General features: G+C 34.8%; 1 protein-coding gene across 1 annotated transcript in view; it reads left to right on the top strand.

The window, feature by feature from the left end:
* Positions 1-12,965, top strand: part of FBN2 (fibrillin 2) — a 239,082-nt gene that overhangs the window by 63,105 nt on the left and 163,012 nt on the right. The window contains 2 exon segments of the mRNA XM_040622515.1: positions 566-763; positions 12,713-12,838. Of these exon segments, the coding sequence (XP_040478449.1) occupies positions 566-763; positions 12,713-12,838 (324 nt within the window).

Here is a 12,965-nt window from a genome sequence, read left to right on the forward strand (position 1 = left end):
GATCTTGTGTCCACACAGTCAGGAAAGAAAATCTTTGCTAGGTAAAGAGGGAGTCCTGCAAGCAGGTGCCAGCAGCGTGCAGGTGAGGGATGTTAGTAAGAGGAGACTGCCGGGATAAGGAGTGGCTGGGGCTTGGTGTCAGAGAGAAGGACCCACTTCTCTCCCCCATGCCGTGTAAAATGGCATGCCTCACATGGCCAGATCTTCCAACTTTTCAAGAAAAGCCAGAAATAGAAATTTCATGTGAAATTTTCCAATTTAAGAATGATGGCTACTAATTTAAATTCTTTCAGAACATAATTCAGGCCAAGAAAACACATCGGTGTCCCAGACACAGCCCTTGAGCCACCCGTTTACAGTGTCTAGTGTAAAATACATTGCAATCTCCTAATGCAGTCCTCATGATTGAAAAATTAGGAATTTTCAAAATGAAACTTTCCAGCGTTTTGTCTTGAGACACTTGAGTCAGAAGAAATCGCCTCTGTTTTATATGTATTTGGAGCTACTGGTGTAAGATTGGCATATGGTCGTAAAACCTGTCTTTCTGTCTTCTTTCACATTCCAGATTACAGGACAGGCCCTTGTTTCACTCAGGTCAACAACCAGATGTGCCAAGGGCAGCTGACAGGCATTGTCTGCACCAAGACTCTGTGCTGTGCCACCATCGGACGGGCCTGGGGCCACCCCTGTGAGATGTGTCCTGCCCAGCCTCAGCCCTGCCGACGGGGCTTTATCCCCAACATCCGCACTGGAGCTTGCCAAGGTGAGTTCGCCATCTACCCATGTGCACAGACTTGTGTGGGTCTCCTTTCACTGTGCTCGGAGGGTCTGCGGCTCTTAACTCATACCATTCAAACTCCTGCCACTTCCAAGAGGGGCCTCATTAGCAAGCGTGACTAGAGATAACCTTCTTATTAGCCACCTACTGAATAATCACTTTTCAGGTCTTGACATAAATGGAGAAGAGAGGAGATACTATGAAAAACTGGGGAAAATTTTTTAAAAATTGATTAAAATATCTTATATAATCAGAGGACAAGCCACTCCCAGATCTTCATCCGGGAGGCACTACACTCTCCTTACCACAACCCCTCAAACTATACACATGGAAATACTCTTGAATATCTCATTCAAGAGATAGGAATCTAGGCTCAGGTCACAGGGAGAAAAGAACTGCCTGACATTGTTATTAATAGTGTCTGTAGAGGCAAAGTGTAAACTCTGTCCTTGAACGTAGTTATTGAAGAGTTTATATCCAGTTGGTGACAGTCTGGTCTCCAAGCAGTCTTCCAAACCACATCCTGGTGTATGTTTTATGTATCAGGACTAGACTGGGGCCCTGAGGATGCTACAGTAGTAGACTTCAACCCAAGTAGTCAAAGTAAATTGTTACATTTTTACTGGATAATTATTTCAATTAATTTTCAGCCACCACAATTCTTACCCTTTTTTGGCTACTTTTCTGATATCATGTGTATATTAAACCCATTTTTAGAGTTTAGCAAGAGCTCTATAATGAATTCTCTCATGGCAGTAGGATCACAGGAAAATGAAAAATGACTTTTGTATTATTCAGAGAAATGATATTACTCATAGTTGAGACTTGAAGAGTTGGGTTTATTTGTTATCATGAAATCACATACAAAGTTAGATTCCTGAGGTCTTTCAAATTGATGTTAATGACCAGGATCACAGGCATAGATGTTATCTACTCAACCCCTGTAAATGTCACATTGCAGAAAGCCAGTCCAGTGTCCTAAAACCCAAATGAGAGTTATAGTTTGGGAAGCCTGCCTATAGCTTCAGTTCACTGAATAATAATCATTTAGGTGCTCTGCGTAATTTGGTAAACATATCTCTAACAGTGGCCTGACAGATTTTTGTTAGTTTTGTAGTTCTGTAAAAGTTAATGTTAAAAACTGGTCTCTATCGAAACTGTCCCAATAAGAACTATAGGGATGCCCAAAGGATAAACCTACATGTCAGCTGTGAACTTTGAATGGTTTCGTGATTTGTCTCTTGGCTTCTTATCTGTCACAGGTCAGACCTAATATGGAAACCATGTAAAAGTCATTTTCAATCTTCTGTTTTCGGGGTGCCTGGGTGGCTCAGTCAGTTAAGTGTTTGACTTCAGCTCAGGTCATGATCATGGAGTCCTGGAATTGAGCCCCACATCAGGTTCCCTGCTCAATGGGGAGTCTGCTTCTCCCTTTGCCCCTCTCCCCGTTCTTGTTCTCTCTCTCTCTCTCAAGTAAATAAATAAGATCTTTAAAAATAATAATAATAATCTGCTGTTTTCTGTGGGTAATAAAATCCTCTTATCTTTGATACAACTACCAGTCTGATTTTATAGAGTTTCTGATAAAGTAATTTTTATAGAAGATGTACCATATTCTATATAGTATTTACCATACTTTATAGCTTTCCTCAATTAGATAAAAATACAATAAAATTTATATAATTTATATAGATTCCTACTAAAGAGAAACTACTATATGGATCTAGACTAGTACTGACTGGATTTACTGAGGTAATACTTTCTGTTTATTCTACGGCACGTATCCCTTTCTGATATTCTTGCTCATTTATTGTCTTTATTGCTTTAACTTTACCGCCAGTGAATGTGTAAGATCCTTTGGGTGATAGATCTCTTTTATTCTTTAATATCTCTGAGGCATCTGGAAGAGTACCTGACATGTGGTAGATACTCAGTAACTATCTTTTGAATTAATAAATGGGATTAAGATTAACATACATCAGAAGCCCCTATTTCGTGAAAATAGTCCAGTTGAGAGAAACTCTTAACTTCAACTAAAATATCCCAAATTACTGACTCTCCTCATCTTCTACATCTGCACTTAGGCTTTTTTTTTTTTCTTTACCTTTATATTTTGTCCGAGAGGCCTAGTTTTTCTGAATACACTTTTTAAATGTAGGATCTGATCTCAAATTTCCCAAATAACCTTCAGGATTTAGTAATGTCTGAAGGCTTATTTATTTGATTTTGTTTATGCAGTGAAGATAATTTTTCAGTTCCACTTGCCTAAAAATATAATGGATAAATACAGCAACAGCAGCAAAATGAAACTTGCCACATGGTTAAAATATCTGGAAAAGCAAGTTTAAAAAGTTCTGCTTTATTTCAAAATCATGGCATAGTCAGAAGCCTCTCAATTAAATACTAATCCTCAGTTCAGGCTATTTTAAGACTGCATCTTAATGTGATTTCATGTTCCCTTTAAATTCCTAGACTGTTTCCCAAATATTCTGCCAAGTTGATTGGGAAGATTCATGGCATGAAAAAAAATGACATGATAGAACATGATGCATACATGTCATACTTTTAAAAATAATAGTGATCTTTTTGATCGTATAATTAAAAATTTTTGTTGAGTTAAAAATAGATTTCAGATGCATAGAAGATGACTGCAAATAGCTTAATATTGGTTCTAAAGTGTAGTTCATATTAGCCAAGAAAGGACATTTCTGACGTTCTAAACATAATGTTATTCTGTAGTTGATACAATTAGTGAATTACCTTATTTGTGGCTTCAGAGGACATGAAATATCTGGTAATAAACAGAATAACTGTTCATATATAGATTTCCATAAAATTTACATAGACTCCTTTTAAAGAGAAAATACTATATAGATCTACTAGATTAATACTGAGTAGATTACCTAGGGTAATTTGCTCATTAAATTGTGTCTTTTGCTTCATCCTGGACAATATTAACAGACTGACGTTGAGCCTCTGTTCTATTCCATGCAGCTTGGGAGGCACAAGAAATCAGATGTACGTGACAGAGTCAGGACCTAGCTAGGACCCAGGACAAGGACTTGAATAAAGATAGCAGTATAGACCCTAAATCAGTCCCTGCCAAACCAATGGCGCTTTGTGTTTTTTTCAAACGATTACAGTGTTCAGAAATATCTAATTCATTTACTCAGGTTGCGCATGAAAAATGTAGAGCAGTTGACCGTCCTCTGAACCCACACAGGCATGGGTCGCCCCTCAGTCGTAGATTGGAAGGAAGATGCCCTCAGGAGAATGTTATTTCCAGGCCTTCTATATAGCGCAAAATAGAAAGGAGATTTGGTTCATTTGATTAGTATAAATTATTAAAAACACATTTATCTAGGCAGTCTACATTGATCTAGTTAACTAGATCATTAGAAAGTTTAACTTTTATTCATACTGTGTGAAAACAAGCCATTCCTATACAATCCAGAAAATTTACCTAAAACATAATTAATTGTAGAAACTGCCTTTTTTTTTTTAAATAATGTGTGGTGGTATATGGGTGTGTTGTGTATTATATCTTAATGAAAGAAGATGTTACTTGAAAGACACATTATACACGGTGAAACTTCAATGAGGTTACCACAGGGCTATTCCTTTATACTTCTACACTTAACTTTACAAACATACAGCTTAGTGAAAGAAGATGTGATTTGAACAACAGTTTATATGCAATGTAGTTTCAATGAGATAAACAGTACAGCTATTCCCATATGCTTCTACACATGTGTTTGCAAATGCTTATATCTTAATGACAGAAGATGTTACTTGAAAGACGAATTATATACAGTGTGGTTTCATTGAGTTAAGGACAAGCCCATTCCCATACATTTCTCTCTTTTTTTAAAGTTTTTATTTAAATTCCAGTTAGCATACAGTATAATATTAGTTTCAGGTGTGATTCAGTACTTCCATACAGCACCCAGTGCTCATCACAACTCTTATTTAAACATAGAATATTCTCCTTCTTCTAACTGAAGAAAAACTAGCAATAAATAATAGAAAACGAGATCTTCTAAAATTAAATTCTACTGCCCCCAGTTGAAAGCAGTGATGAACACTTGCAACTGTTGGGAAGTCATTGGAACAGGGAGAATCTTCTGAGTATTTTCTCTGCATATCAGCATTCTGAGGCTCTTCAGAGGCCGTGGATCTCCTTTTGGAAAGGCAGAAAATACCCCTGAGTGAGAGAGGTCTACTACAGATCCTCAGAGGAAGTTGAACCACTGGTGAGCATCTCAAAAGAATATCTAAAAAGGCAGAGTAGAGGGTCACACCCCCACCTGAAAGTTGAAAATTAATACAAAGGCAAAAAAAAAAAAAAAAAAGAAAAAGTGGGAGAGACTTTGGTGAGTGGGTACTATCAAGTATTTCATATAGAAATTTCTTTCAAACCAACTCGTTTCTTCTTGGGCTCTCCCCACTTCTGCTTCAGCAGGAAATGGCCCCATTTAAAGATGGGTAATAAAGGAAAAAGGTCTACATGTAACAACTGAAAAAAAGAGAAAAATATTTGGAAGAGGCATGCTTCAAGGAAGAATTACCCAAATGAACACAAGATTTATACACTTCTTTCTTAGCTTCAGGAAAGGAAAATCAATGTGGTCTTCCTTTTAAAATGTGCTCAAAGTAGAGTTATAAGAATTCGGTAAAGACAATCAGAGATAAAAAGTGGGTTGGTAGTGGGGCATCTGGGTGGCGCAGTCGTTAAGCATCTGCCTTCGGCTCAGGGCGTGATCCCAGCGTTCTGGGATCGAGCCCCATGTCAGGCTCTTCCTCTGGGAGCCTGCTTCTTCCTCTCTCACTCCCCCTGCTTGTGTTCCCTCTCTGGCTGGCTGTCTCTCTCTGTTAAATAAATAAAATCTTAAAAAAAAAAAAAAGTGGGTTGGTAGTACTCAAAAAAAAAAAAACTGAAGAAGGATTTGAAATTTTACTTAATAAAAAGAAATAATACATATATACATACAAACATGCATAAAACTGAAAAAAATATTGGTGACAAAAGTAAAGATAGAGGAAATCACAAATCATAATGTTGGGGAACAGTAATTAGACAATGATTACAAAGAATCAGATACATGGTGAGATCCAACTAAAGGAAGCTGTGGAAAGGAGCTGAAAAAGAGTCTTAGAGATAAAATAGAAGGATTTTCTAAAATGGATAAAAGCATCAGGCTGCGTATTGGAAGGCACAAAACTTCAATAAAAATAGAGGATAAATGGAATCCCTCGGACAAAATAAAACAGAATAAGCAAGTATTTTTTTAAAGGAGGTACCCCTGAGTCTAAGACTTCTCTGGAGCAACTCATATAGACTGGAAAACAGTGTGGCAATGTTTGCACACTTTTGAGGTAATGACCTCTGCTTGATTTGACATATTTTTAAATGAAATTATTTTAGTTGGTCTATAGAATATCAATAATAGGGGGACCAGAGTGGAAGCAAAGACACCACTTAGAAGTTTGCTGTAGTAGTACAGATGGTGTATAATGGAGGATGAAACCAGAATACAGGCAAAGGGAAGACTTGAGGCATATTCAGGGAGGGAGCGTTTGTTACTGATGGAACGAAGTCAGACAAGTAAGAGGGAGACCGTGAATTTATCTCCAATGAGGTGAGGAAGATTGAGACAGAGAAGCATGCTCTGTTCTTTTCATTCCAAACACAGAGTCCTACAGGTAGTAGCTTACTAGCACTTGCTTGTGGAGTTGATCACTTACTTAGCATTTGAATTTTGTGAATACATGAATAGGTATTCTGAAATGAAACCATGTTGAATGGTTGCCAAAATACCCCAGAGTTCTCAGATTCCAGGTAGAGACAGACTGTTCTTCAGTTACTATTCGTAATGGCTGATACTCATTTTCCTAGAAATACAAGTAATGTGTGAATATCTGCGGAGTATACGAATATTTCATATAGAAATTTCTTTCATATAGAAATTTCTTTCATATTTCTTTCATATAAATTTTAAAAATGGATCTAATTTGCTGATGGGCAAAGTTTAAAAAAGCATGTGCTATTAAATGCATAATAATAGGAATTGGTCCTTAATACCCACAGATATAAATTAAATGAACCATCTTTATATGCCTGTACCACTGAAGATATTTTTTCACATTTTAATATGAACTAAAAATAATATGCTAACTTACCTAATCAGTTTAATCTTTTAGGGCAAGTTTATTTAAAGAAGTTGGAGAATAAATGAGTTCATAAACTAGAATTACCATTACCTTGCTACATTATTTATAACCTTAATTAATAGACATACACTGAAGGGCCTGTATAAGGTTTAAGTTTCAAAAGATTTATCTGAATTCTAAACTTAAAGTTAATTACACTATATGTTAACTAATTGGAACGTAAATAAAAATTTGGGGAAAAAAAGATTTAGCTTCATTGTATAAAATGATTACGTGTGATTTGAAGTTGTTCAACATTTAAAGAAATAGTTTGTGCTTGAACTGAAGGAATGAACAGAAACACATCTGTATAATCAGGACACGGGAAAACTATTCAGACATTAGTAGTTTCTTATGCTAGCACTTTGAAAATGTAGAAATTCTTGCGTAGTTTGAAGGTCTGAGGCTTGCTTTTTTTGTTTTTATAGAGAGCACTTGTGTATGTTTTTAGGTTTAAGTTGATTATTTCTGCAAGATTTCTGTAAAATTTTTCTTTTTCATTTTAATGATTAACTTGATCTACCTTAAATTAATTCTGTATGGCTGAGTAGTCTAGGGTACTTCAAAAATAAAGGTTTTATTTTTCCTTCTAGGAAAATACTTTTTAGGCAATTAGAAATTAAGCCCCATAAAGTTGATTTTGCTTTTTCCTTTGAAAAATTACTGAGTCTACTAAATATGTAGTCAAAGATTTTATGAATAGTATTAAGGGATTTATAGGTTTGGCCCCATTTTTTAGCTTATATCATGATATTCTTTCTCTGATTTATCTGCCAGGAAAAGAGGTTTCTAGGGATGTTTTACACCACACTGTAATGAGGGTGGAAATGTAGTACATTTTAAAAAACAATGTGGTTTGAAATGTTCTGAATTAAACAGTTTGGTATATAAATTTCTTGCTATATATTTCATTCTAGTTTTTTGTTTGGATCAGATATCCTTTAATAAGACAATGAAATCTACCTTAATTTCAGTATAAAATATTTTGGGCTACTGTAATTTCTTATGGACAGATAAAGTGAGGAAGAAATAATAAAGATGCTAAGCTCTTTTGTAGGCTTAAATTCTCTAATTTACGTTCTCTAAGATGCAGCGAACTGTGAACTTATGAAAAATAATAGGGTAAATCAATGTATACTGACTTAGAGATGTATCCACAAAATAATCATAATGAACAAAAAAAAGCAAGATGCAGAACACATAGAGTGTGATCTTATTCTTGTTATATAAACTGACTGATGCTCTGAATGTGTTTGTGAGTACAAGTCATAAAGAACAGACTAAGTTACATCAATATCTGTTTAACTTTCTCTTTTTCTGTATCTTGAAGGTTATTACAGTGAGCTTATGTAGTATTTTGTAATTAAAGATATATTAGTAAGTATGTTAGCCTGTCAATTTTAATAGATAACATAAATTTGCATAAGCTAATATTTTTATGAACCATGTTTATTTCTCATAACACTAGACTGAATTAGGGAGTATTACCTCTTGCAGGGAGAGAAATTAAGGGAAATTTACATGGGTATAAAATGATGGATTCAAAAACTCTAAATCCAGAGAGTTTTCTCAGTACTCTACAGTTTGTTAGCTATATTTTGTTTGTTTTTATAAAGATTTTATTCATTAGAGAGGGACAGAGAAGAGGGAGAAGGAGACTCTCCACTGAGCAGGGAGCCTGATGGATGTGGGCTTCGATCCCAGGACCCCAGGATCATGACCTGAGCCAAAGGCAGATGCTTAACCAACTAAGCCCCCCAAGCATCCCTAGCGTGCATGCTCTCTCCCTCTCTCTCTCTCTCTCTCTCTCTCCATATATCTCTCCATGTATATATGTATATGTATTATTATTTTTTTTTTGGTACAGGCTCTTTATCAAGTTGGGGAAGTTCCCTTATATTTCTGGTTTATTGAGATTTTTGAAGTAATGACTGAGTGTTGAATTTTGTCACTTGCTTTTTTCACATTAGAATATGATCATGTGTTTTCTCATTGTATTGATTGATGTTTGAATGTTTAAGCAACCTTAAATACCTGGGATTAACCTCACTTGATCATGATGTAATAATTTTTTATGTATTGCTAAAGTTGCCTTGCTAAGAATTTTTGTGTGCCTATTCCAAAAATGTATTATTGTGTTTTTTTTTTTTTCTTGTAATGTATTTGTCTCTCTTTGGGGTCAACTATATGCTAGCCCAATAAAATGGGTGGGCTAGAGTCGCTTGTTCTCTTTTTCATAAGAATTTTTGTATAGCTGGTATTGTTTCTTCTTTAAGTATTTGAAAGGATTTAGTAGTAAAGCCACCTAGGCCTGAAGTTTTCTTTGTGCAAAGATTTTCAAGTATGAATGAAATTAACTTTAATAGATGTAGGTCTATTCAGATGATCTGTTCTTGAGTGAGCTTTGGTAGTTCTGTCTTTCTAGGAATTTGTACGCTTTATCTACGTGGTTGAATTTAGTACCATAAAGTTGTCAAACTAGTTCATTTGATCCTTTTAATCTCTATAGAATTTGTATTGATGTGCCCACTTTTATTCCTTAATATTGATCTTTTCTTCTCTCCTTTTTCTTGGTTGGTCTTGAGAGATCTCATTGGTTTTACTTGTATTTCCAGAGAGCCAGGTTTTGTGGTGATTGATTATCTCTGTTGTTTGACAGTTGTTCTGTTTTATCATTAATATTTTCTTGCTTCTGTCTACTTTAGGTTTAATATGCTCTTCTTCTTAAAATTTCTTTATATAAAAACTTAGCTAACCAATTTTAGACTTTGTTCTTTTTGTAAAATAAGCATTTTAACACTACATATTTATCTCTAAGCACCACTCTAGCTGCATCCTACCAATTTTGATATGCTGTATTCTCATTTTTCATGTGATTTCTTCTTTGAACCATGGATTATTTCAGAGTATATTGTTTAAATTCCAAATGTTGGAGGATATCCCAGATGTTTTTTATTATTTACTTCTAGTTTAACATAATTTTTTTATGTTTAATGAGCCTTTTTGCATGGCCTCAGAATATAGTCTGTCTTGGTCAAATACCCCATGTGCACTTGAAAATAGCATGTATCCTGCTGAAGTTGGGTGGGTTGTTCTATAAATGTCAACTAGGACAAGTTGGTTGAAAGTATCGTGCAAGTCTTATGTATCCTTACTGATTTTCAGTCTACTTGTTCTGTTAGTTAATAAGGGATATGGAAATGTCCAGCTTTAATTGTAGATTTCTCTCTTTTTTTTTTTTTTTTCAGTTCTGTCACTTTTTGTTCTGGGTGCTTAACATTTTATAATCAGCATATATACATTGTACATCATTATGTCCTCTTAATGAATTGACCCCTTTGTCATTATGAAATATCCATCTTTATCCCTGGTAATGGTTCTTGTTCTGATAACTACTTTGTACAATATTAACTTAGCCACCTCAGCTTTCTTTTGATTGAGTACATGCATCTTTTCATCCTTTTCCTTTTTAAGCTATCTCTCTCAAAGTGGGTTTCTTGTAAAAAATATAAAATTATATCTTTTAAAAAATCAATTATGGCAATCTCAGCCTTTTTAATTGAATTACTAGTACCATTTACACTTCCTATGATTATCAAAATTATTGAGTTTAAATTAGTACCTTACTATTTCTTGTCTTTTTTGTCCCATCTATTCTTTATTCCTCTTTGCCTGCCTGTATTAGAGTGAGTATATTTTAGTATTTCATTTTATCTCCATAATCGGATCATTAACTCCACCTCTTTAACATTATAAAACATTAGTTTTATTTAAAATTACAAAATTTAGTGTTTGTCTTTACATATTTAACTTACTATAGTCTATATTCAAATAATATTATGTCACTTCACTTACAATGTAATAATTTTACAATAGTATTCTCTTTCCCCCTTTAATCTTTTAGCTATAGTGGTTATACTAGTTACTTCTTTGTGTTTTATAATCTTCAAAACACATTACTATTATTTTGCTGTTGCTGTTTTCAACAACAACCAGTTATCTTTAAGTTTATTTAAAAATAAATAGGTATTTTAAATTTGTCAACATGTTTACTATTTTCAGTGCTTTTTGGTTTTTGTGTAGACCATAATTTTCATCTCATTTTTATTTTTCCTGAAGAACTTCCTTTTTTTTTTTTTTTTTAAGTAGGCTCCACACTGTGGAGCCCAACATAGGGCTTGAAGTCATGAACTTGAGATCAAGACCTGAGCTGAGATCAGTAGTTGGATGCTTAACTAACTAAGCCACCCAAGCGCCCCTCCTGCTAAAGAACTTCTTTTAACATTTCTCGTAGACTCTTGACGTTTATTGGTCTGAAAATCTGTATTACAGATTCTTGGATTTCATTTGTCAATATTAAGATTTTCGGTTCCTAAATGGATAAAGCTTAAAGGGTGAGGAAGATAATCGCCATGTTTAAGGTTTTAAATTTACAAAAAGAATATGACACTACTAATTCGAAGGGTACATGTACCCCAATGTTTATAGCAGCATTATCAACAATAGCTAAATTATGGAAAGAGCCCAGATGTCCACTAACTGATGAATGGATAAAGAATAAGTGTTATATATATACAATGGAATATTACTCAGCCATCAAAAGAACAAAATATTGCCATTTGCAGTGATGTAGATGAAGCTAGAGAATATTACGCTGAGCAAAATAAGTCATTCAGAGAAAGACAAATTCCATATCACTCATATGTGGAACTTAAGAAGCAAAACAAATGAACAAAGAAAAAGACCAAGAAACAGACTTTTAACTCTAGAAAACAAACTGGTGGTTACCAGAGATGGGTGCAATGGGGATTGGGGATTAAGGAGCGCACTTGTGATGAGCACCAGGTGATGTATGTAAGTGTTGAATTACTTAATTCTACACCTGAAACTAAGCTATATGTGAACTAACTAGAATTTAAATAAAAACTTGGAAAAAAAAAGAATATGATAAATTCAATATAACACTGTTTAAGGGATACAGACAACTTTCAGATGAGGAAATTTAAAAGCTAACACACAAAGTAATTAGTAATTAGAGAAGTGAAAACTAGAATTAATATCCCTTTACAATTATTAGACCAAAGAAAATTAGGATTTTGGATATTTATATCATGTGTTAGCAGGCGGGAAAAAAAAGAATCCTCATGGACAATAGAGGTTTGTGAACTACTTGTTGGGTATATGGATTGCTAGTGGTATGAAGGCATTTTGGCTGTTGGGCACTGTTTACTCATATTGGGTGTATATATATTGCGTGATATAGTAATTCTGCTCTGAGTCTACAGCAAAGGGATGAAAAGTCTCTGAGTTTTACAGTCCATAGTTATGCAACTCCATGAAGAGACACGGTAGAGACTTTCATTGTATCATGCTCTGAGGTGGTGAGAAGATGGAGGTAGACGAGTACCCATCACCAGGAGAGTGAACACACCCAGAAGTGTTCTGCAGCAAATCAAAGCAAGAGATTGGTTGTCCACTTAACAATAGGGATGGATTTTCTTAATAAACAGTGAAATTTCAAAAGAAAATAACAAGAACGAAAAGGAACTCTTTAACATACATGATTTATATGAATTAAAATATATGCATACAAAGCGGTCCCAATGCCCATTATACCATGCTCTTGAGAACAACTGATCTTTTTTTGTACATTACATTAAAGGAATAGGTGTAGATACTCTGGAAGTTAGTGGTATCTTTGTTCACAGTGCTTTCTTCTTGCAGATGTTGATGAATGTCAGGCGATTCCTGGGATATGCCAGGGAGGGAACTGCATCAATACAGTGGGCTCTTTTGAATGCAAATGCCCTGCTGGTCACAAGCAGAGTGAAACTACTCAGAAGTGTGAAGGTGAGTGTCTGTACTTTCAGGGACATGTCTACTGATGACTCCGAATCCCAGAAAGTCATAACTTCATTTTGAATTTTGAAGGATTTAATCATAATTACAATTCTTTATTTTAATGTGAGTATGAAGG

Source organism: Ursus maritimus, unplaced genomic scaffold (assembly GCF_017311325.1).
Source record: "Ursus maritimus isolate PB19 unplaced genomic scaffold, ASM1731132v1 scaffold_5, whole genome shotgun sequence".
Lineage (NCBI taxonomy): Eukaryota > Metazoa > Chordata > Mammalia > Carnivora > Ursidae > Ursus > Ursus maritimus.